At 45.1% G+C, this 26628-nt stretch overlaps 1 protein-coding gene across 7 annotated transcripts in view; it reads right to left on the minus strand.

Annotated features, from left to right (window-relative positions):
* The window catches only part of LOC138491156 (mucin-2-like), a 595603-nt gene that overhangs the window by 160838 nt on the left and 408137 nt on the right, over positions 1-26628 (minus strand). For 6 of the 7 annotated variants that reach the window (XM_069617519.1, XM_069617516.1, XM_069617515.1 and 3 more), the window contains exons 6-7: positions 18250-18678; positions 4640-5068 (exon numbers count right to left, since the gene is read on the minus strand). In XM_069617519.1, the coding sequence (XP_069473620.1) occupies positions 4640-5068; positions 18250-18678 (858 nt within the window). The remainder of the gene's footprint in view (positions 1-4639; positions 5069-18249; positions 18679-26628) is intronic. The other variant, XM_069617520.1, reaches the window with a different exon arrangement.

The following is a 26628-nucleotide window of genomic DNA, read 5'->3' on the forward strand; positions in this document are numbered from 1 at the left end:
ATCCCACAGCCTTAGCAGCCACTGATGCGAAGTGAGGCATACCTGCACACGGTCCACGAGGAGACCCCTAAAGCCTTAATGGAAGGCCAATGAAAATAAACCAAGGGCCCGAGCAGCCCCGAGAACAAACGGAATTGGCTTCTGAAGGCACGTATGCCAGTACTAGTAACTGCAAGGATAATGATAAAGGATGCAGGGGAGAGACACTGTTAAAACGTAAGAGAATGGTGCCATGAGACAAGATGGAAGCAACCGCCCTGTTGAATGTGTGTAAATAAGCTTGAAACGCAAGATGCTAAGAAATCGATACTGCCTGCAATGCTTAGTAGAAGAATAGAGCGGCAAGCGCCAACCATATATCTACCTCAATACTGCACAATGTACACATGCGACTCCATTTTGTGAAAGCAGATATGTACCCAGGCGGCCAAAGGCCTGACTGGCCGAGTTTCGAAACCCAGCAAAGACCAGAGAAGGAGCGGAATCGAAACTCAACAAAGAGAGGCTTATGCCGGGAGATCGAGGTCAACCAGAGAAGGGGAGGCGAGCATGAGCTCACGAGACTCCAACTACTGAGAATACCAGCCCGCGCGTGAAGGTCATGATAAGAGAGGCACATGTAGGTGGCCAAGCGCACACAGAGTTAAATGCACAAAAGGTTGGAAACTGAAGCAGATTCACGGTGGACCAGCACGTGACCAGACAGGCACAAAGATGTACCACCGCCTGATGTCATCCAGAACCCGAGGGTGCCCTAACTTTTCCTGATAAGAGACTACAGATCCAAGGCCATACCCATTCAACTAATTGACACATAGCCCTAAAACACTGATTGATGAAAGGGAGGAAGGGTGAATCGTGGGACACTAGGCACTTGGGTGTCTACTCTGCATGCTGCTAATTAAATTGGAGATTTATGTTTAGGGGTGTAACTTGCCCAATCACAAGGGTCCATATAATCTAGGGTCCTATAGACACTGTAACCAATGAAACGTTGTACTTGTAGTGACGTCAATCACGTGTGTTGTAGAGGGAAGGGCGTAGATGCCCACCCGATAAGAGTTATCCAATCCACTTGCGTTATTTCCATATCCAGATATAGCACCTATACTTAAGTTACCTTTCCCAACCAATTATATTGCATGATGATTTTCGTAGAATTAGACGTCAATGATGACGGATTTTGCCCATAAAAGAGGCTGTTTGACTAAAGTTCAAGGAAGTCGGGGTGAGGCAGGTGTTCGTGATGCTGCGGTTTTCCATCAGCTGATGTATGTATCATTAAACAGACTTCCCTTTGCCAATTTACTGAGTCCTGATTATTGAAGCTTGCTGGAGTATGTGAATCCTGCACCCTGTCCTCACATGGTGCAGCTATCATGCATTACTAGTTTTCGAGGGTGAGTCCTAACCAATGGGCCTGTCAGTAATTTCCTCTCCTCGTTAACAGGGTTGTCAATGACAATGGTGTAGAAGGAGGAGCTGTAGTCATGGACAAGTGTCGCTTTTCTGAAGAGTGCTTGGACAATGAAACTGCCGACAAAGGCATTCTAAGTGCCAAAGTGGTCAACAATATGACCTCAGGCGTAGATGGAAATGTCGATGAGGGGGCAGCCCGAGCATTTGATCTGTGTCCCCTTTTTGCCTTCGTCCCATGGGAAGACTCTTCATGGCACATCAACCTCTTCGATGAAGGAGTGTGCTTTAGGGGTCTGCTGTGCCAGGGAGAGGCATATCTATGGACCGAGACCAAGTCAGAGGCCCCAGTTCTTTCATTCAACCAGGCCACTAACCTCTGCTGGTGGTCCTTGTGGTTTGGATGAGAATGACTGGCAGATGGTACAGTTGGTCAACTCAAGGTCCGGGTACAGACAGCAAAGATACTTTTCATGAAGCTCCTCAATGTAAGCGTTCTTCTGGTTACAAGCTGAGCTGGCCTTGAATATGCTTTTTTTTTCCTTGTGTCTGTCATCTCCACTGACTCATGAAGGCCTCAGATGGAAGATTGGAACTTCAGAAGCAATGAAATGGGCTGAAACTTCACTGGCATGGGCGTGAAGCGATGTGGCACCAAACTGAAAGATTTGATGGAAAAAACTAACAAACATAGACAAAGTATATCGAATTTATAGAAGAGAGAATGTCCATGGGCTCCCAACACTTAAGGTGCAGTAACGAATCTGAAGATGGCCACCAGGGGTGGAGATAAGGGGAACTGTTTAAATGACTGTGAGCAGTATGACCTAAAATGAATCTAATAGCGCACTAAAGTGACAAGCAGTTTACAAATGTAAAGGTAAGCTGCTTTAATGTTACCTCAGATTCCCACCCTGATGAAAGGGAATATTCAAGAGCATGTGAATCCATGAAAGATCCAATGCTGGAGAATAGAGAAGACAAAACTCTTGTAATGATTCCACATGTCATTTTAGTATTAATCGCACGTTTAAAATCATCATAATATTGTGTGTTATTTTGAAGGAGCGGAGTTAGGTCTGGCAAATGCTGCTGTGTTTAGAACTCACTTACTTATTTTTGATACTTCAGCCATCAATGAGCCAACTGATTACCCCCTCCTTCTCTAATCTGTTCTATTCCTCTGGTTCCTCCCTGCTATAGGCCAGGATCTGGAATGTGGCCTGTAGGTTTACCTGTGACTATCCCAATACTAACCTTCATCTCTTCTCTGACCTCCTCCCCTTTTTTTGCACTTCTTTCTGCACTATTGGGTTTTGCCTTAAAATGTCAAGAGTTTAGACTCCCTCTCTTCTGTGACCTCCTCCCCTCTCTTCTTCAACGCGTTCTGCCATAATAGGTACTGCACCATTGGGTTTATCTGTGAATGTCCCAGGACCGCCTTCTCCTCCTGTTCTTGGATCTCCTCCTCTCTCCTCTTCACCCTTTTCTGCCATGGTATGGGCTGCACCTTTGGGTTCATCTGTGAATGTCCCAAGACTGCCTTCTCCTTCTCTTCTCGGAACTCCTCCGGTCTCTTCTTCACCCCGTCCTGCCATGATATGTACTAGACCTTTGGGGTTAGGTGTGAATGTCCCAAGACCACCCTTGGCTGTCTCTTCTTGGAACTCCTCCACTCTCTTCTTCACCCTGTTCTGCCATGGTATGGACTGCACCTTTAGGTGTAGCTGGGGATGCCCCAAGACCACATTCTCCTTCTCTTCTCGGAACTCCTCCTCTCTCCTCTTCACCCTGTTCTGCCACCATAGGTACTGCACTTTTGGGTTTAGCTGTGAAGGTCCCAAGACCGCCTTCTCCTTCTCCTCTGGAAACTCAACCTCTCTCGTCTTCAACCTATTTTGCCCTGATATGGACTGCACCTTTGGGTTTAACTCTGAATGTCCCAAGACCACCCTTCTCTTTCTCTTCTTGGAACTCCTCCTCTCTCTTCTTCACTCTGTTCTGCCATGATATTGACTGCACCTTTGGGGTTAGCTGTGAATATCCCAAGTCTATCATTCACCTTATCTTCTCTGACCTCCTCTTCTCTCTTCTTCAACTCGTTCTGCCATGATATGGACTGTTTCTTTGGGTTTAGCTGTGAATGTTCCCTGATTCCTCCCCTCTCCGATTCTTTTCTACCTGATGCGTTAAAGCAATTTTTATTGAAATCTAACAAATTATAGCATATCAATATATAATAAAATCAGACAGGTACGCAAGCATACGTGTGTTTTCACTGATTTCACAATTAGTGGATTAGAATCTAATAGCACAGTTGTGATTTTATTTTTATTGGACATTTGTATGGCGCCTAGACACAGGTGTTTCAAGGTGCCACAAGACAATCCTGCCATGCAAGTGCACGAACAAGGAGATAAGTGCAAGGGGGAGGGAGCAGAAGGAGATGTGCAGAAATGGGGTGCCCCCACGGGTGAGGGCGGGCAAGTGCAATTTGTGCCTAGGCAGCAAGTGCTAAGGGAAGGAGGGGGGAGGAGTGCAGTGGAAAGGTGGACTAAGTCGCGATAGTCCGGGAAGGGGAGTACAAGTGCAAGTGCTGGCAGAGGATGCTGGTGGGGACTGGTGGGGGCGTGGTCTGGGCCTTGTATGATTCTGATGGTAACAGACCCCAGTCCAGTGGCAGATCTAGAGTTTAGCAAGGGAGGGGGAAAGGGAAAGAAGAGGAGAAAAGGAAAGTCTTGAGAAGTTTCCGGAACTTAAGAATATTCGGTTCAAGTCTGAGGGTGGGGGCTGTTCCAGAGGGAGGCGCCAGCTGAGGAGAGGGTTCTACCTCCCACTCTCTGCTTGGAGAAGTGTTTGACCTGTCCTTGAGGCCAACAAGATGCCTTGGATGTCCTATTCTGGTTTAGTTGGAGGGGGCAAAGGGAGGAAAGAGGAAGATTGAGGAAGAGGCTATTGCAATAGTGAAGCCTATAGAGATCCAGGGCTCTACAGACATTGAGCTTCTGGGGGAAGGTGAGGAAAGGTAGAATGCCCCTGAGGAGATGAAGCTGAAAAGCCAGCACTGCAGGGTTATATTATTATCAAACAGTTGTGCTGTTACAGCTGTGGTCACAAGAGGATGATAAGGACATACTTTTCACTTAAGTATATGTATATTATATTACAGTTGGTATCATAGATATCTACAGTGATTACCACATGCCGCCCAGAGACATCATACCTGGTGATACGGTGCTCTCATTGGATGGAGCAACTGGCACAGATATGGGCATCCCTGTTGTTGAATCCTTCGCAGTTGTTCCTGTCCCGCTTGTGTTGCTGGCATCTGCTGCCATTTCCACGGGAGATGCGCCCAAGGGGGATGCCGCGGATCCTGCAGAAGCGTTTGATTGCATGGCAGCTTGTGTGGCATTGGGTGTTTTGAAAGATGCCCCCGCTGGTGTTGCTGTATTAGTCTGGGTTGCACTTGGCTGAGTGGATGACACTGGCACACTCCCTGGCCCATTGCCAGCCAATGTAGCAGACCCTGCAGTGGGCATTGACTGGGAAGCGCTTGTGGTCCTGTTGTCTGACATCATTGCCACGGTGGTTGCAACTATGTGGGCTAGGGTCACTGTGGTAGCATTCAACGCTGATGCTTGAGTAGGGCCTGCATGAATCAATAACAAAAGATTAACAACCAATCACATTTGTTATCACTGCTACAGAATCCATAGCGCTTTCACTGCACAAATGATTAGATATGAAAATATATCTTGATTAACTGCATCCTCAGTTAATTAAAATCAGTCCAGTAGACTGAAGTGCTCTAATCCCTGTCTTTTCATCAGTGATCTATTCATTGTGCTTCTTTCTCTCTGACTCTACACTACAGTTTTTTATTTGATCTGTGTAATATCATTTTTTAATCGTGGGACCCATGTACCTCTACTGTTGTGTCCCCTTCCAACTTTCCCTACCGTTTTTACTAGTTATTTTAATTTTAAAATCTTTCTGAGGTTCACCCATTACTTGTATGTTGACCCTGCACGGATGAAGAGACAACCTAAGAATGTGACCCCCATGAAAAGAAATGCCACCATAGTTTGCTTAGTTATACTTTCACATTTCCTTTCAAGGAGTAAAGTAGAGTACTGTTGGATCTTTGCTTGTGGCACATTGTTTCTGCACGGTCTGCTAACGTGATGACACACTACCTGTTTAAAAGGAATGGCCCTCATTACGACCCTGGAGTTAAGGGATTACCGGTACCGGTAAGGGTACCGGTACCGGTAATCCCTTAACGCCTGATTACGAGGTTCCTTTCCGGGTCCCGATCTTAACAGCTGGTCTGTACCAGCCGTTAAGGTAGGGACCCGCAAAGGGACCTTGAAGCTGATTACGGTACCGCATTTTGCGGTACCGTAATTACCGCCTTCCCCATTCCCATTGAGCCCTATGGGCCAATGGTAAATGGGGAATTTCCGCCCCACCAAAATTGAAATGGGGTGGTAATTCCCCATTTCACCATGGCGGATTCGGTAAGTTACCGGCGTTAACCATGGCACCAATAGCGCCATTGGTTAACGCCAGGGTCCTAATGAGGGACATTGGGTATGAGGGCTATCTCCCTGCGACATAGATCTCGTAATCCTGAAAGAGTTATGTCCGTCGCATCTGCAGAGTACTGTAAGGCACCCCCTTTCCTTAAATTTGATATTGGTTTTGAAATTAGTTGTACTCTTAGATTGCGCCATGCACCCAAAGAATCTCTTAAGGGCTATGTTTTCATGATTTTCATTTTATTTATGAGTTGATTAAGCTCCCATGTATGTTGACATGTGTTTCAGCCACCCAGGCCTTTCTCAAAAATGGGCTAAAGTTTACTGAACACATATATCGTATGTAGGTGGATCATATTCTGTATCAAATACACTCATTATATATATATGTAAAACCATTAATTATGTAGACAGACAATAGGGATTGTTGCTCAGTAGGATTTCTAGGAAGAGAAAGACAGTACCATGCATCAGTAGTTACACTATTACTGCAGTAAATATGTGCCAAGCTATTACTGTTATGAATGAATGTGACAATATCAGCAGAGCTTAGATCACCTCTTTAAAAATGTCCATTGGTTCTCAGTGCAATCATATGCTGATTATTAATATATTATGGCATAAGGAGTTGTGCAACCTAAATGACTCATTGGGTCAGCTAACAGTTATTATAAGGGATGGGTTGAGTGCTTTTTCTAATGGGTTTCTTAGGATCTGTCAAGATCCTAGACAATATTTTTGCCACTGACTTTGTATATGAAAAATGAATTTCTATGGAGGTTGTGGAGACAAACTACAGCGACCATAATATCTTAAGGATTACTTCTGGGCAATGGACCAGGGTTAAGCTCAGCCAAATGTGTCAGAACATTGCCACAAATGCAGGCCTTTCTGTACTAAAAATTCTCCCTGAGAATATAATGAACATGACAACAGCCTTTAAGGGGATTCAGTTAGTGATCAGTCTGACTCTCGAAGCCAACCAGTGGAATACACAACAGTCCTATATGCATTTTCGGAAAGAAAATCTAGGGGGTTAAAGGTGGCATTTAAGAGAAGATATTGGGCCTCATTACGACTTTGGCGGTAGCCGTGCCGGTTTTACCAGCACGGCTTCCGCCGGAGTTGTGAAATTACCGGCACCCGGCAATGAGCAATTACCAGGGCATTCCAGCCCCGTTGGACCCGGTAATTGCCCATTGCCAGGTGCCGGTAATTATTACTCCCCATTCCCATTGTGCCCCATATGATTCAATGGGAATGGGGAGGATGGTAGCACCGGCACCGTCCAGAATGGTGCCGGTGCTACCGTCAGGGTCTGCGAGCGGGTGCCTTTCCGCCTGCCAGGTCTGACCAGAAGGGCACTGGATCGCAGAATCGAAGTTTGCCGGTTTGGTAACAACGGTACCGGCAAGCTTACCAATACCGTTGTCACCGGACCAGCAAACTTATAATGAGGCCCATTGTTGTGATGCAGAATGGCTACTAGGAAATTACTCCTAAAGGGACAAGTAAGACAGCTGAGGAAAAGCAGATCGCCCAAAACAAAAAAAGTAATTAAAAAGCTGAAGCAAACCTTTAAAAACGGGCTTATCGCGCATAAACATCTGCTGCTACATAGAGATGCAGATAAAATGCTGAAGCTCATTGTATCAAAGAACACTGCTGAGGTATGGAAACTATTCAATGCTATGCATAACCCTCAGCAGTCTTCATTTGCTAATGCAGTAGCAGCGGAAGTTGGGCATACCCACTTCAAATCGCTGTATGCAGCTTCTGAAATCGATGATCAGATGCAAACTACCGAACCCCAGGAAGAATGGGCATTGAATATAGTCAAAGAAGAAATCCTGACCTTGATAAAAAAAATCGCCTAGTAAATCTAGGGTGGCACAACCAGTTGGCATTTCGAACTAAATGTTAAAGAGTCATCCGGAAAAATGGGCCTACTTTATTGCAGAATTATTCCAATAAATCAAGAAAACTAAGAGAATACCTACTTCATGGACACATTCAATCATTGTGCCGATCTTTAAAAAGGGCGATAGATCGGACCCGGGGAATTACAGGCCTATCGGCCTTTTGGATGTTATAGAAAAACTTTTTGCAGCAGTTATTTTAAAAAACCTGACAGATTTGAGTGGGTCATCAAATCACTGAGACATCTGGCAAGCAGGGTTTGTGACGAAACCTGTTCCTAATCAATTTGCTGAAGATGAGGGCGAAGGCCAAGAAAATGAGTAAAATTTATCTGACATCGATTGATCTCACCCCAAGCCATTGATTCAGTGGACAGAGGTATCCTGTGGTCCAAGCTGGAGCGTTGGGAATGCCCTATGAAAATATTGGCATCGATAAAGGCATTGCATACTAATACCTCCATCTCAGTCAGACTGGACAACTTAGGAAACCTGTCCGAACCCATCTACGCAGAAAATGGACTCAAGCAGGGGTGCAGGTTGGCACCTGCAATTTTCAACTTGTTCATTTCTGACATTAGTATGGCGTTCTTAAATATAAGATGCTTTTCACCAACTCTGGCAGGCGAACCTGTGAATAGATTGCTCTATGCGGACGATTTCATCATGATGGACCAGACCCAGGTTGGTTTGCAGTGCCAACTTAATGCATTAGATCTATACATTGAAGCCAATGGTCTAAAGATCAACGTGAACAAAAGGAGAATACTGACGTTGGGTAGCAGGTCGGGAAGGAAAAACAACCGCAAAGCCTGGTTTCTGAGAGGTGAAAACATTAAAGAGGTTGCATCCATGACATATCTCGGGGTGAGTCTCAGCAACAGCGAATCTGATGTTTTCCAAGAGAAAAGCCTGGACAGCAAGACGAAGAACCTGGCGGCACAGGCTGGATCGATTCTGTTTCGATATTGGAAATTCACAATGCTACCAGTGATTAACTTTTAGTGCAAAAAGGTAATGCCAATTCTGACCTATGGGTTGGAAGCGCTGTTGGCATTATCTTACAATCTTTGGCCACGCCTTGAAGGGTTATTTTGGAGGCACGTTCTCTCTCTACCTAAATCTACACCGGTACAGGTGATAAGAGGACAGCTTGGCCTGAACTCACTTTATATGGTTGTGATATGGAAGTGCCTGGCATTTCTCAGCAAGTGCCTTAGGGCTGATGGAGAAGGGGGCTTTGCTGTGCTGGAAAAAGCCCTAGCTGTAAAAATGGAGCCCCTACTAGATCAATGGAGTACAATCTGCACTTCTCACTTGTCGAGCGTAAATGCCAGCCAAGATGACTTGCTAAAAAATCCTACTTTAGTGAAACACAAGTTGATGGACCTTGATTGGATCACCTCCTTGGAAGCGAAGAATAAATGCAACACTTACGGTAAGCCTATTCCAGAAGTAAGGTCCACGTGTAGTCTTCCAGCCTACCTGATTAAATTTCCATGTGGCAAGCTTCGTTGTCAATTCATGCTCTTCCGACTAAATTTACTTCCAATAAAGGAAATCACGGAGGTCGGGAAGCCGCAAACAGACCAGAACTTCTCGTGTCGCCTATGTGGCCGAAATAAAGAAACTCTTTGTCATCTAGTTGTACAATGCCAAGCCTTAAGAGATGATCGCTATACTGGGAAAATTATTTTTAGAGTTCAGAACATTGGACTCTGTGGCTTGGTGGAACCTGCTGACTTTGGGCAAAAAACTATCTTTGACACTGGCACTTCTAGCATTCCTAAAAACTGTATTCGAAACTTTGGAGGGTCAAAGGACTGATTGGCCTCCAAGGGATTGTAAGTTAATGTCGGCAGAAGGAATGGTCCGTTGGAGTTAGGGGGATTGTGTAAGTAGCCATGAAATGGCCAGGGCCCTGAACTAATGTTAAATCTAATGGGAAATTGCCCTGCCATGACAAGCAATAAAATTGTTTTGTTTTCTTTAGTCCCTAGCGCTACCTGAGCGACAGAACTTGTTTTGTGATTAATGATGTTTCTTAATGATAAAGAGATTTGATTATTAAACCAAGTACCTAAATAAACAAAATAATGTAATTAAATAAATAAATAAATAAATAAATAAATAAATAAATAATGGGTTTCTTATTGTGGCTGGTGATTTGAATGCTTTTTGCTGCCCCATGTAAAACTTGGTTAGCCACTTAACCTTCAGTAAGGACGCACCTGTAAAATTTGACAAAATTAGAATGGGAAGCTCTGGGTTGCTTTTATGTCATTGTTTGGACTATACATTTTGAATGGGAATGTCACTATGGATATCCCTATGTGACCCACGTGGCATAGGGGTCAGTCCAGTTCAATCTTGGACGCTATCTTTCTTAGTAAAAAAATCTTTATACTGTTTGTGAACATGTTACAATTTGTAAAACTGATTGGAGTGACCATAACATGTTAATTTATTTGTATTTATTTATTGTCATTTTTATAGAGCGCCACTCACCCGTGTGCCTCATGGCACACAAAGAACAGAGACAAGACAGACAACACGTCAGTAAGGGGGTCGGGGCGAGTCAGGCTAGGAGGACAAGAAGACTTAACCTGGTTTAAGATTGAACAAATACATCTTGATCAATTTTTTTAAGTCTTTGGTAGATTGTGTTAATTTAAGGGCAGTGGGAAGCTTTTTCCAGGCTGCAGGAGCCTGAATATCGCAGATGGTTCCCCGTATTTGGTCAGCTTGGATCTAAGCTGCACCAGCAGTGCCTGATCTTGAGACCGAAGGACACGACTGGGGCAGGACACCTTGAGGCGGTCAATGAGATATTGAGGTGCTTCACGGTTCTGGCATTTGTGGGTCAGGGTAAGAGGTTTGTGTGTCACACAATGATGAACAGGTAGCCAGTAGAGCCCTCTGCTTGCCTTGGAGACATGGTCACTCTGAGACAGACCATGAATGGCCCCAACAGCTCCATTTTGAACGGTCTGCAATGCTTTGATATTGGCCTGTGATGTGCCCAGTAATATTGGACGATTACAATAGTCTAAGTGGGAATTCACAAGGGCGGCGGCCAGAAGGGAGAGGTTGCTGAAGGAGATGTAGGGGTGAATATAGTTGAGAAGTTTGGTGATGTAGCCACAGGAAGCATGGACATGTGCCACATGGGGTTTCATGGAGAGCTCAGCGTCAAGAGTGACCCCGAGGGCCTTTACACTGCTGGCAACGGACATTGTACTGGCCGCAATGGTAATGAATTTGTAGTCAGGGTGTAGTTTTTTGAGTCACTTGGGGGCAGTGGTCGAAGTGAGCGGGAGCGGTCAGGAGCGGTGCTCCTATACTTTTTTAAATTACCTTGTACAGCTCCTATACTTTTATTTTAAAAAGAAACCGTTCCAGAATGGTTTTGTTTTAAAATAAAAGTGTAGGAAGAAGTTGAAACCTTCACTTTCAGTGCACTGCACTGAACGTTCCCTTAACAGCAGCTGCAAGTGTTTGGGGGTGGGGTGTATTGTGTGTGGGAGGGGTTGTGGCAAGGGGGTTTGTGGGGAGTAGGGGCAGGCCAGCAGGGAACATAGTTCCACTACTTCTTTTCGTACACTTCGACCACTGCTGGGGGGAAGCCATGATCAGGAGCTCTATTTTGCCTGTGTGGAAGGCAAGTGAATTTGCCATCATCCAAATCTGGATGGCATCATAGATTAAATTGATCTCAAGGGCATTTTGGGCATAAATGCCTGACAGTTCCAGGATGACCTGGGTGTCATAAGTGTAGTTGGTATACCAGGCACCCAGGTCATAAAGGAGGGCAAGCAGGAGCGTAACATAGAGGTTAAACAGGGAGTGGGAGATACAGGACCCCTGTGGAGCCCCTAAGGTGATTGCCGAGGCTGTAGAGCAAATGCCATCAACAGCCACTCTGGCAGACCTAGGTCCAAGAAAGGAGGCGATCCATCCAGTAGAGGAATCTGTGCAGGGCACGTGACTCTGTAGCCTGGTCACAAGTAAGGTGTTGTCGACCAGGTCGAATGCCGCTGAGAGATCCAAGATCATCAGAAGGGCAGGATGACCATGATCGGTAATACTGGCCAGATTAGGTTTGAGATCCGGCATGGCAGTTTCCATGCCATGCTTGGCTCTGAATCCAGACTGCATGGGTTAAGGATGTTGTTGCGTTCCAGAAATTCTTTAAATTGCAAGTAGGCCACCCGGTCTAAGATTTTGAGCAGAAAGGGAGCGTTAGTCATGGGCCGGTAGTGTTTGGGAATATAGGGGTCAAGATTACTTTTTGTCAGAAGCGGAGTGATACAGGCTTGTTTGAGTGATGTATGAACACTACCTTCCGTGAAGTATGTGTTGACCAGTTTGGTGACCCACAGAAGCAGGACCGACATGCAGTCCTTAAAGATGTTGAAAGGACAGCTATCTCCTTGGCAAGCAGGGGTTTGAGATCGCCCACGATCTTTGAGATTTGAGCTCCAGAGCATTGTCTAAATTCGAATTGAGCAAAAGATTTTGAGTTTTTAATGGCAGGGGCATTGGGAGCAAGGTGACATGGTCGTGTCTGTGGCGAAAGAGAGCTGTTTGGCTAGACTAGCTTGTTCATGGCCAGAGATTTTGGAGGAGAATTTCTCATGAATCAATTCGCACCAAGTAGCATCTTTAGCGGGTGCTGGTTTACAATTGTTTTTTCCCTAAAATTCTTTGAGGAGTGAAAAGAGCTCCTTAGAGCTTGATTTGGCTGAGTCAATTCTACTGCTGAAACTAGCAGATTTTGCCTCGATGATTGCTGCTTTGAATAGTTTGGCTGCATTTTTATATGATTGGCGATTATGGGGAGAGGGGTGCTTTCGCCATTCCCTTTCAGCAGATCTTTTAATGTGTCTCCGGTGCAGGATGTCTTCGCTAAATCAGGGATTTCTGTTTACTTCCGGTTTAACTAACTTAATTTTTCAAGGGCAAGGTTGGTTAATGGCCTTGATTATAGTAGTGGTAAAATGGCTAGCAAGGTCATCAGAGTCAGAGAAGGAATCAGGGGGGGGGAAAGCTTGGCAACAAAGCAGTCCGATAGTTTCTGAGCTGTAATGTTTTTGGTGTTCCTAGTGGATTTAAGAAGTCTTTGTCCAGCATTGCGTCTTAGAAGGCAGATGGAAGGTTGATTGTGGTACCTACAAGAAGGTGATCTGCATGGTGTTACCGTGATGTTACGGGCAGAAAATGGTGGGTGAGAATCCAATCCAAGGTGTGACCACCTATGTGAGTGGGCACACTGACCATTTGTGTGAAACCAATGGTACCCAGAGGGTCAAGAAGAGATACTGTGAGTTTTTCATGAGGATCATTGGCCCAAAGTTTGAAATTCCCAAGAACAATCACAGGGGAGCAAGGTTTGGAGATGTTATTGAGAAGATTAATGAACTGCTCCTCAAATAAAGACATCTCTCTGGGAGGTTGGTCGATCGCAACGATGGTAAGGGAAGTATTTTCATTAATTTGTATTTTGGTCAACAGGCTTTCGCAGTCTTCTGGTGAGTCATGTGTAATGACATGACAATTAAGGTTTTTGTTGAAGAAAACAGTGACACCCCCTCCTCTTTGACCTGAATGATCAGCAGGGGCGAACAGGTAGTCAGGCTTGAGGGCAAGAGTGACACTAGTGGGTGTTGCTTTGTAAAGCCAAGATTAAATGACAATCAGAGCATCTGGTGTGTTATCCAGGAGTAAGTCCGGGACTTCAGCCCCATGGGGCATCAAGGATCGTGTATTATGAAGAGAGAGGCGCAGCGGGACTGACTGCAGGGCGTACCTGCCGGGGTCTGTATAGGCAGGCGAAAGGACTGTGGGGTTGTACCGCACGAGGCTAGATGAAGGTTTTTTAGCTACCCCTCTGTTATTGCTGGGCGTTGAGTATAGAGTTACTCCCAGAGATCTATTAGGGTGTTGCGTTCTTGGGGGCTGGGCATTGATAAGAGCACAATGAGGTCTATCTCCAGATAAAACAGAACAAAGTGCGAGAGGTGTAACATGCAAGTTCATTAAATCAAGAGCTGGTGCACAGGACCCCACATGGGTAGCGTTGATCAATAGGCTACATGGTTTCAGAAGATCAGCCTGTTTCTTTTTATAGTTAGATGAAATAGTCGCACAGCATGCCAGGGAAGAGGCACGCAGCCTATGAATGGTTTTGTGAATATTCTGGCTGTGTACCATGGTTCTAAGAAGCAGGGGCGAACAAAATAATGCAGTACAGGATGTCTGGATGCACAGACCGCACTCCGGCCATAAACCAGAATTAACCGCCCTTGCAAATGGGCCTGCATTGGTGCACCGCTTATGTGTTCTTAAGGACCGAGTGGTGCTGGTAAACGCAGTTCAGCAGAACTACATGGAAGAGCTATACTTGTTAGGCTCAATCGGCACACTAAATTAAATGGATATGACCAAGGACGAGGGCACAGAATGTGCGTGACAACCCAGAGGAAGTACACGCTCCAGCTGAGGTCATTGGCAGAGGGTAGAAAATAGCAAAGCACAGTATGCAGTGCTTACTGCTTGGAGTAGAAAAGATAACATAAAGCACTTCACAATACACTCTGGCACACGTCACATGCACGCACACGTCACATGTAAGTTTGACAGTGGGATAGATGTTACTTCAGGGGCGGGGCCAATCAATTTGGTGGTAAATCCCAATGGTTCTAGAGTTAAATGTGATGACACAAACCTATAAAAAAACTTAACAAAAGTACTGCAGAGGAGTGTAAACAGGCGACATCTGCCTGGAAATGGTACACTTTTAATTGCGATACTCTGCATCAGGGACGTCATTTCACCAAAATGCCAGGGGTAGCGGAAGTGACATCACACGACCCTTGACCCCTTGGTGACATCACAAGAAGTGATGTCATTTGACTCCACCCCGAAGTGATATCGCGGAATGCGATGGAATGCGACCTTTCACCTGTTGACAAAACAGGAAGTGCTATCACATAGCATTGTACACTACAAAAAAAATGGTTACGATATCACTATAATGTGATGTACATTTCATACAAGAATGGATCGCCATATGTATGGTTAAGATCAGTGTGTATAGGCCCATATTACCAAATTACTGTTAATACAAGCAGACGTCCATAACCAAATGATAATGATGTGTTATTATATAGCACTTACGCTTAAGCGCTTTATATAGAGAAAATATACAGCCAATATCACCCAACCTATGTTGGTACTCTTTTATCGACCTCAGAAGGTTGAAAAGCTGAGTTGAGGCGTTTAAGAACAGACAAATCAGTGACTCACCTCCTGAAGTGTGCCTGAAATAAACCTTTAATGAGTCTAGCAATTATTGTATAAAATTACAGAAAGACACATTATTTGGTATTCCTAATCTTTCTTATTTAGGGTCAGTGCTGAAAGTGTTAGACTTGTGGTACTCCTTTTCTTTTTTTCTTCTTTTTTTTTAAAGGGCTTTAACAAGAAAGCCAGCCACTCCAGAAATAAAGAGCCACATGGTGCTGGCCACAGCCCATGAGCTTGAATTACACAAAAAAAAAAACACGTTTTTTTTCTTTTTTTTCCTAGAGGTCGCAAGGGTGACCACAGAGGTCGCAAGGGAGACCTCAGAGGTCGCAGTTGCGACCCCTGGCGACCCCTAAATGACGTCCCTGCTCTGCATCCATATATTACTGATACATTCTTTGAAGATTTTCCAAACTATAGGCATATGACTAAAGTGCAGAAAAGAATAAGGAAGCATTTCGACACCTTTGATGCATGTGTTAAAGAAATATAAGCACAATTAAGAAATTCAGTGGTGAAAAGTCATGTTTTATTATTGGCACTAAAAAAGCTAGACAAACTTACAAAAACTGGATTTGTCAACATTGTTATTTTATGTTTCAAAGAGATGATGAAAAAATGCTTGCTACTCTAACAAAAAGGTTGATGTGACTTTACGGGATATTATAAATGATATGGAATGTAATAAAGTAGAGAAACAAATGTATCTGGGTTAAGTATTTCAGTGATGTTTACGCTAACCCAACTTGTTGGAGTGGATCGGGATATGAATGTGTAAATAAAGAATGGCGCATTGAGATTGATCGGGAGGACATCAAGATGATTATTGGAAGAGCGAGTTCCTCGAGGGCGGTGGGACTTAACTTCCTGTCCAGCAACCTCTTTAAATTAGCCCTTCACCTTTGCGCAACTAGTCTGCACTCTATGTTTGATCAAATTGTGCACAATCGAGATAGCCCAAAAACTTGGGAAACTGCATATGTTAATCCAATCTTTAACGAGGGAAATCAAGCAGATCCCCAAAAGTACAGGCCCTTTAGCATCTTGGATGCAGAAGGCACATTTTTCGCTTCACTGACATTAAGAGATCTTGTAAAGTGGGAGGACGAACAAAAAAACAGTTGGGTTTTAGGAAGAATGTGGGGACTACTCTAAGCGGTTTCATCCGCAATGCTATCAAGAAATGGTGTGGATAAGAGGCTTTAAGGAGAGTATCTATGTGGCCTCAATAGATTTATCAGCTGCCTTTGATCTCGTCAATAGAAATTTGTTGTGAAGGAAAGTCGCATAGGGCCCTCCCAGTAGGATTATTAAATATCATTGTACATTTTCCTAACAAATATAATGTACAAGTGAGACTTAAAAATCTGGGAGACCTCACGAAGAAAATGATGACAAATTCTGGTCTCAGGAAGGGTTGCATATTGGCACCCTTCCTGCTTAATTTGTATGTCTCTCAAATCGATGAGTTCCTAGATACTGCAGCTTCAATTTCACTGAAATGAGTTGATATTAAAATCACATGGTTGGCCTAAGCGGGTAAATCTCAAATTGGCTTGCAGAGGCCGATTAATGCTTTTAATAGCTATGCTGAAGATAATTGCCTCAAAATAAATCCAGTCTTCACTATTCAAGCCTGTAACAAATCTCCTGACGGCACACGGTACTCAAAACATGTCAAATTGGAAACCATGAGTAACCTAGTCTATTTGGGTTTTCCCGTTACTTCTAAATCCAATATAGAACATATATGGGAATTTTTTCTACATAAGGCGAATGACTTGGCTGGACAGATGATTAAAATATACTCCAAATACGGGAAATTCTCTGTTGAATCACTATTCAGGTTTTATGAATGTAAAGCAAACACCAAAGTTATTTTTGGATTCTCCGTGGGTAATCGAAAAACTGGAAAAACTAGAGGCCAAGATTTTGCATAGATTCCTGAAGCTTTTTGATTGCGTTCCGGCAGCCGCGATTTGTTTTGAATTGGCTATCAAATGTCTTAAGGTGATAGTTAAATGGAGACTCCTGTTATTTTATAGAAGCATTTTGGAACCCACTAGTGATTCATTTTACTGTGATCTGAAACACCTGTTAAATTCACCATCAGAGAATGTACTTTCAGGTTTTACTGTGCCTGAATGTAATGACTGAGACGGATTTAACATCTGAGGTACAGATTCAGAAACTGATTCAGAATCTGAGAAAAGTCAAATTAGGTGTTTAGAGTCAAGTCTGGGTTGACACTTGTGAAATGACTCAGAACTATCCCCTTTTTTCCCCAACTAATTAACTACCATAAAAGCAGGGGTGCACTAGCTCTCCATTTGAAACATCGCCTGACAGATTTTTGCGTAACAATGTGATGTAGATTGACTGTATTACCGAAGAGAGAACATTTAACGATTTGTAAGTTATTGCCAATTGAATTGTTTCTTTGTCGTTTTTGTGATAATGCAAATGAAAGAGACTTGAAATCACTTAGTGATTAAATGCCTCGCAGTAGCCAATTTACGCATGATGCACTTTGAAGAGTTTGTCCATTGACCTGATTTTATTGATGTGGATCTTAAGTGGTAATTGTATGTCATTGATTATAGCAGTAGAGAGATTTCTGACTCCGTTGAAGCTCACTTAGTATTTATAAAGTGTTTGCTTCATTGATTGTGGAATGTATTGTTTTAATGTGTTGCCTTCTGTCTTTATCCTTTTACTCTATTGCGTTTCTGTTCTCTTTGTAAAAGGTTGACGTTTCATTAACCAAATACAATTTAAAAAAATAAAAATTGAAAAAAATCAATATATAAATAAATAAAACAGCCAAGTACCTAAGTATACGTGTTTTCACTGATTTCACTCGTAGAGAGTTAGAATCGAATTGCACAGTTGTGAAGCCACCACTGCAGGGCTATATTATAATCAAACAGTTGCGCTGTCACATCTGTGGTCACAAGAGGATGGTATGGACATACTGATCACTTCATTCTATGTACATTATATTACAGTTGGTATCATAGATATCCACAGTGATTACCACATGCTGCCCAGTGACATCATACCTGGTGATATGGTGCTATCATTGGATGGAGAAACTGGCACAGATATGGGCATCCCTGTTGTTGAATCCTTCGCAGTTGTTCCTGTCCCGCTTGTGTTGCTGGCATCTGCTGCCATTTCCACGGGAGATGTGCCCAAGGGGGATGCCACGGATCCTGCAGAAGCGTTTGATTGCATGGCAGCTTGTGTGGCATTGGGTGTTTTGAAAGATGCCCCCGCTGGTGTTGCTGTGTTGGTGTGGGTTGCACTTGGCTGAGTGGATGACACTGGCACACTCCCTGGCCCATTGCCAGCCAATGTAGCAGACCCTGCAGTGGGCATTGACTGGGAAGCGCTTGTGGTCCTGTTGTCTGACATCCTTGCCACGGTGGTTGCAACTATGTGGGCTAGGGTCACTGTGGTAGCATTCAACGCTGATGCTTGAGTAGGGCCTGCATGAATCAATAACAAAAGATTAACAGCCAATCACATTTGTAATCACTGCTACAGAATCCATAGCGCGTTCACTGCACAAATGATTAGATATGAAAATATATCCTGATTAACTGCATCCTCAGTTAACTAAAATCAGTCCAGTAGACTGAAGTGCTCTAATCCCTGTCTTTTCATCAGTGGTCTATTCATCGTGCTTCTTTTTCTCTGCCTCTACACTACAGTTTTTTATTTAAATTTTGTAATATCATTAGTTTGGGCTATTATGTGTCGCTTGCGACACCTATAAACTGAAACCTTTGCATTGGAGTACAGAGAGGGAGGAATGACATATGAGGAGGCACACAGAGTCTCTAGGTGTTGTTTGGTTATTTGCCCATCCATTGCCTGGATAATCCCTATGACCTTTCCCACCCATTCCTGCCTCTCCCCGCCCAAAACACCTCCTCAGGGGAACTCTTTGAGCTCACTTTATTCAAGTCTTACCATCAAATTGTGCGCTGGAAGTGCCTGCCAGTGTTTTTTCAAAGCAGCCTTTAATTGGAGTTGTAAACACGCTACTGGTGTAATACAAATGTTTAACAGGCCTTCCTTCAGCCACTCAACTTAAAAGCACTCTGTGTGTCCTTCACTGAAGTCATGTTAAAAACAAGCATTGGAAAAGCCACTGAAGCCCTGTTTAAAACAGGAATTTGGCTTGTGCATGTGTTTTAAGCTTTTGCCAGGCACTGCTATTAGATGCCCAGTTACTTGCACTATTTTGCACCTGCTACCAACAATGGGTAGTTCATATCACCACGGCAGTGCCTGGTAAGTGCCTTTCCCATGCCTACACAAAAGTTCAAACCCTTGACATTGACAATGCTTGTTTTTTTAATGGTGGGCCCATGTATCTCTACTCTGGTCTCCCCCTCCAACTTAGCCTACCATTTTTTCTATTTTGAAATCTTTTTGACGTGCACCCGATACTGTTATGTTGGCTCTGCACTGATGAAGAAGCATACCTAAGAATGGGACCCTCATGAAAAGTCATGTCCCCATAGTAAACTTAGATAGACTTTCATATTTCATTTCAAATTACTAATACTTTTGATTCCCCTGGTAATTCACAGATCTGTTTTTATTGCGCATGTGCTCATTTGTTGTCAGCTCTGCAGTACATCCCACGTTGTTCTGGTCTACATTTAAGGTCTTTCGTGTCAGTCTTCTAAATTTTGGTTTTGGAGCGTAAGGCCGAAACCATTGTTACAAGGAAGAGAAGGCAGGGAAGGTGTATTTTGAACGCAGAATATCTGGTTGGCATATGATATGATATGATATGGCATTTATAACGCGCTTATACACAAGTGTTTCAAGGCGCGACGAGGCATGGGGGGGAACAAAGTGAGGACAGACAACGATCCTACTAGGCCAGGTGTCATTCTGATCGTGCAAGTGCATGGGAAGGGGGGAAAGGAAAAGTGCTCTGGCGGAAGGGAGAGGGGAAAGTGCAGTACATGGGAAAGTGGAATAAATAAGATAAATAATACAAATAAAACAGCCAACTAGTGGCAAGTGCAAGGAAGTGCAGACATAAGTGCTGGTAAGGGGACTGCAGGGATACATAAAATGGTCCCCAGGTGCAGGGGTTGCCAGGGAGTCAATGCAGGTGGGCAATTGACGGGGCCTGGGCCAGAGATCAGAAAGGGTGGCCAGGTAACCAATGCAATTTCAGTCAGGAATTCAGCAGGGGAGGAGAGAAGAGAAAGCAGAAGCAAAGAGGAAGGTTTTGAGGTGTTTCCGGAACCGGAGATGGTTCTCCTCGAGTTTCAGGGAGGCAGGAAGGCTGTTCCAGAGAGAGGCCCCTGCCGAAGAGAGTGATCTGCCACCAACTCGTTGCTTGGAGAAGCAACTGACCCTGATGGAGTTGGAGGCAGATGAGCGAAGGAAGATATTTAGGAAGAAAGAGCTGAAGGTATTGCGGCCCCAGACCCCAGAAGGCCTTGTGTACAATGCAGAGGGTTTTGAACTTAATCCTCACAGCCACTGGGAGCCAGTGCAGAGATTTCAGTCCTGGAGAGATAAGATTCCCTGGGCTTGAGGCCAAGGACAAGTCTCGCAGTTATCCTGTTCTGGATAAGTTGCAGAGGGCGGAGAGTGGAGACAGGCAGATTTAGATAGAGGGTGTTACAGTAGGCCAGCTTAGAGAGGACCAGGGCTCTGGAGACACTGAGGTTCTGGTGGAAGGAGAGGAAAGGAAGAATACCTCTAAGGAGGAGCAGCTGGTAGTGTGACTTCTTAGAGACGTCAGAGATGTGAGGGGAGAAGGAGAGTGCAGAGTCGAAGATGACCCCAAGGTTTTTAGCCTTGCAGGTGGGAGTGGGAGGAGGGCCAAGAGAGGCCAGCCAGAGAGCTGCAGGGAAGGAGGGAGTGGGTGTGCCGATGAGTAGAATCTCAGTCTTACTGGCATTAAAGCAGAGGTCGTTGGTGGCACACCATTCCTGGATGGCAGACAGACAGTCAGAGATTAGGGAAGGGGAGGAGGAGGAGGCCGAGGGTAGCCTGAAAATGAGCTGGGTATCGTACGCATAGCACTGAAGGTTGGGACAGAGAGCGCGATGCGGTGGGCAAGGAGTGCCAGACTTTGGTTCAACAGCCAAGGAGAGCGGTTAGATCCCTGGGGACACCACAGGTAGAGAAAAAGATGTCGGAGAGGAAGGACCCAAGTTGGACCTGGGAGGGTCGGTCGGAGAGGAAAGAAGTCTGCCATGCCAGAGCCTCTCCAGTGATACCCAGGTTATCAAGGAGACGGTTGAGCAGGATGGCATGGTTGACAGTGTCAAAGGCTGAAGTGAGATCAAGCAAGATAAGAACGCACGGGGTGTTAGAGTCGAGGTTGGTGAGCAGGTCTTCACGGATGTTCAGGAGAGCAGTTTCCGTGCTTCTGGCCTTTCTGAATCCAGACTGATGATCATGAAGACAACCAACAGATTCAGTGTGGAGAATGAGTTGGGAGATGGCCAGTTTCTCCAGGAGCTTGCCCAGGAAGGGAGTGATGGAGATTGGGCGATAGTTAGCCGGGCAGGAGGGGTCGGCAGAGGGTTTCTTAAGAAGAGGGTGCACAAAGGAGTGCTTCAGGGGGGAAGGGAAGACTCCAGTGGCGAAGGAGTGATTGCAGAAATCCGCCAGGGCAGGAGCCAGGGTGTCGATGTGGTCCTTGATAGTTTTGGAGGAACAGGGGTGAACCTGTTTCGACGAGACTTTCGTAGATCGGACTTGTCTAGAAACCTTATCTGGAGAGAAAAGGGGAAAGGCAGAGAAGGAGGGAGGAGAGGTGGCTGCAGAAGGGCCAGAAGAAGAGCAGGGAATAGCGGGAGAGGGACGAGAGGAGGAGAGTGAGGACCGGATGTCCTGAGTTTTTGAAATTAAGTGAGAAGCCAGTGCCGTGCAGAGGGCCTGGGAAGGGACAGGAGATATGGACCTCATTACGACCCTGGCGTTAACCATGGCGCTATTACTGCCATGGTAAATGGCGGAATTACCGGCCCATTCCAAGGTTGGTGGGGCGGTAATTCCCCATTCACCATGGGCCCTTCCCCATTCCCATTTTTGCCCCCATAAGGCTCAATGGGAATGGGGAAGGAGGTAATTATCTCCAAGGTCCCTTTGCGGGTTGATTTTTAACGCCTTGAAAAAGGCAGGCGTTAAGAACAAACCTGCAAAGGGAACGCGGAATAAGGTGGTAAGGGTTTAACGGCACCGGTTTCGTTACCGGTGATCGTTAACCCTTACCGCCCTACTCAGAATGACCCCCATAGAGACATCAGCAGGATTGGCCAGTTCCTTTCAGATTTTAAAGAGTAACGGGCAATGCTCAAGGCATCATTTGGCTGAATTGCAATGTGTTCATTAGAGTCCTCCTCCGCCACTTACACCAATGAGTGGTTGTTTTATAAATCAGAAGTTGCGATGCACGAAGATCATCTCTCTAGACTGTGCTGACAGCCGTGTGCACCACAGCTGAGCCCGGCGGCATGACCTCTGCCTTGTGCACTGTGGTGTGGTTATTAGCTAATGTTTATTCCTCTGTGAGGTGATTGCTTACATCAGCATCGCCCCTGCAGATCAGACCCTGTGTGCCTGCTATATCCCTTCCCATGTGGGCTGGCTTTGTCTTGAGTTGCCTTCTGCCCCTTTGATGGGAGGGCTGCACCTTGTCTGTTGTGTTCGCGATGCCATCTTGGTCACGCTTTTGTTATTGAAGCCCAGTTTGTGCTGGCCCACTCCTTCCTCGCTCGGGAGCCCTTTTGTCCGCAGACTTTTATGCATTTGGTGTAAAGATTACGCATGTAAGGGCTGTTGTTATGTCGCAGGTGATGCGATCTATGGGACCGTAGAGTTATGTTATCCATTGTTGTACCAAAGTACAGCACAACTGACACCGAAAGGCAACCTGGTGACAAAAAGACTGAACAAGACACCGTAATCGAGCAGGAAAATCAGAAAAGTAAACTTTTTAAAGCCCTTCTGAATTGCAGGTGGAGCGAAGTACAATAGGCAAGGCGTTCCACAACTTGACAGCCCTCACCGAGAATGAGCGCCCATCGATTCGGACAAAGCGGAATCTAGGCACAGCAATAAGAAAGCGACCCTTAGATTGCAGCAGTCGGCCAGGAACATAAGCTGCAAATACTCAGGACCTACCACATGAAAAGCCCTGAGTACAAGACATAGGCCCTCATTACGACCGTGGCGGAGATCCATGGTGCAATTTGCACCATGGTCCATGGCGCAAAGCTGCCAACTCCGCCATGGGGGTTGGCGGATTTACCGCCCCATTCCGACCTTGGCGGGGCGGTAAGTCCCCAATCCCCATTTACCCTTCCCCATTCCCATTTTTGCCCCATAGGGTATAATGGGAGTGGGGAAGGCGTTAATTACGCCACCGTAAATTACGGTGGCGTAATTAACGACAAGTTCCGTAGCGCCATGGATTTTTCCGCCTGCAAAAAGCAGGCGTAAAAATCACCATGGCGCTACGGGAACTCGTAGTCGGGCGGAAAGGTACGCCATGGTTTACGCCGGCGTAAACCCCTTTCCGCCAGGGTCGTAATGAGGGCCATAGAGATTTAAAGTGCACACGCTTGACCACTGGTAGCCAATGGAGAGCACTCAAAATGGGGGAGATGTGATCCCTGAAGGAAGAGTGCAGGTATATTTCTTATGCTGAAGGCTTTGGGACTAACCCCCCCTGGCCCTCACCTGCCTTTTGTTGGTATGGTGATGGTTGCCCCTGTATGGCGATTTTGCTACTGTTTATGCTTAAGGTCACGACCTGGCATGTTATTTAGGGGCTTATGCGTTAGTCTCGTGGGAGGATGGAGCACCCACCACCCGCCTTCCCTTTCATGGGTGAGGTTATTTATGTGGTTTCATTGCAAGTCAGGATGTGCAATTTGGAATGGTGCACTTTAATGCAGTGCTGTACAGGGATCGTGTGTCATTGGCTGGTGTAGTGGCACTCAAGTTTGTAAGGTAAAGTAGGCCGGTGGGCATTTCGAGAGAAGGCTGTCGGGTCTCGTTTTCAGTAACTGGGGCAAGAGATGGCGAGGCAGCCATGCAGATAATTTTTTTCATTTATTACAGGCGAGAGGTGGCACGAGAGCGTAACGTAGTTAAAGCACGGATGGCCCCAGGTGCGCATTTCAAGCCAAGCTAATGTGCCATGGGTATTGCGTCTAGTTTCCCAGTCTGGGCATTTGTTTATATCGGAGTCCCAAGCAAGCTGAAGGAACTGGGAAGGCACAATGGATTTTAAGTTGTGTAGTAGCAGAGCACTTTTACTTCTTATGTTATGTGGCATTTGTATACAGTGGCGAATTTCGGCTTTCTGCTGCCCTAGGCCCAAATGAGTGCATGCGCCCCTCCCCCAACTTTACTCCACCTCTGCCAGACTATGCCCCTTCACCCCCATTTTGTTCCCCATTTTGGTGCAATTTATTTATTAATTTCTAGAGCGCCAAATCCTGCAAACATCAGGGCGCTTACAAAAACACAAAGGACTTAGAAGACGGGGCAAAACATAAACTAATGGCAAGGCTCATTTACCGAAGGGTGGCGGCCCGTTGAACAGGAATCCCAAAAAAGGGAGGGATACCGGAATAAAAAAGTTTTTAAACATTTCCGAAACACCAAGTATCGTGATTCCAAACGTACATCCGTTGGTAACTTGTTCCATGCTTGAGCTGTAAGAATGGGAAAAGATTGCCCCTAGCCTCTAACTCTTTTACTTCTAGGAGCCATCAAGTATCCACAGTTACTCGAGACGTGGGGTCTCGAGGGAGTGTGCAGATTCAATCGTTCCTTGAGGTCTGCAGGTGCCTCACCTCTGATACACTTGTGGGTCCGTGAGAGGGCCTTAAAGCATATTCTCGATGATACATTCACCCAGTGGAGATTCTTTCTAGCATTTGAAATGTGCTCCCTCTTTGGGATGTCACAAATGATTCGAACAGCTTCATTTTCAAGTATTTGGAGTCTAGTTATAGACCTCTTATTAGCCCCAAACAGAAGGGCATTACAATAGTCAGAGGTTGGCACAACAATGGCCCTGACCAGAGTTTGTCGATCCAAAAATCATCAACTCCGTCTTGGCACTATTCAAACACATTCAAATACAGGACATCCAGCTCTTAAATGAGCCACGGATGTGGTCTAATCTGATTGAGTCAGCCTTGTAATCTCCACTCAGTTCCATCAAGAGTTGAGTGTCGTCCGCATACTTCGTAAAATGAAGTCCCTGGATAGTCAAGATGTCACAGCATGTTTTCATGTATAGATTGAACAATGTGGTTGTTAAGTATGCCCGCTATGGGACACCACACTAAATTGGCTTAATATCAGAAAAGGCATCACCCCAACATACCCGTGACTGCCTATCGTTCAAAAAAGGCCCAATCCAGTTCCTAGTCTCTCCAGAACACTCACCGATGGTGGACAAAGTGTCCTGTAAATGCTTGTGGTCAGGCAGATCAAAAGCGGCCGAAAGATCTAAAACTATCAGCAGCCCACACCTGCTTTCTGCCAAGAACTAGAGCATGCAAATCTGCAGATCTAAGAAGGAAGTTTCTGTTCCATGATGGATTCAAAAACCAGATTGTTTTGTGTGAAAAATGCCATAGGCTTCAAGATATTGTTGAAGCTGTGAGGTTGCTACCTTGATGATGATTTTCAAAAGGAAAATAGTGCTTGTGATAGGGCGCAGGTTGTTGGGCCCTCTTGGGTTCAAACCAGGTTTTTTTAGGTAAGGGTATAACCACAACCTGCTTGATGGAGACGGGGACAGTACCGTGGGTGAAAGAGGCGTTAGCAAAACTTGTCAGAAAAGGAGAAAAGACGCCAGGATATTGCAGAATTAACTTAGCTGGCAGGATCTCACCTGGGCACGAGCTGAGATGCATGGAGTAGAGAAATGCCTGTATCGCTACATCCATTGTAGGTTTAAATGTAAATCCTAAGCCTTCTTTTAGTCCCAATTCTTAAGTTTCCTGTTGAGTATCAGTGATCGAGGAGTCAGAGATTCTATGTCGGCAAACGCCTGTTGCACCCTACTACAGTCTTCATTCGATGGAGTAAAGGACTGTAGTCGAGATATGGGTTTCTCGAGGTTTCTAAATATTTCAAAGTTTCCTAGCATTATTTCCTGCCTACTTAATTTCATTGTTGTAAAAATCCCTTTTTGCTTCATAGATGTTCTTTTTATATGCTTTTGTAATGTATTCCACATTGCCCTATTCTCATCATTTTGATTTTTGACCCATATTCGTTCTGCCAGCCTTTTTTCTTTTCTTAAATTACCCAATGCTGGAGTGAACCAGCACTGTTGGCATGGTTTATTTCTCAACGTTTTTAATTTTACATCCGCTACACTATCCAAGAAGCAGTTTAAGTGGGTGTTATACATAAAATTA

Source organism: Ambystoma mexicanum, chromosome 10 (genome assembly GCF_040938575.1).
Source record: "Ambystoma mexicanum isolate Mex_15411 chromosome 10, UKY_AmexF1_1, whole genome shotgun sequence".
NCBI classification, from domain to species: Eukaryota; Metazoa; Chordata; class Amphibia; order Caudata; family Ambystomatidae; genus Ambystoma; species Ambystoma mexicanum.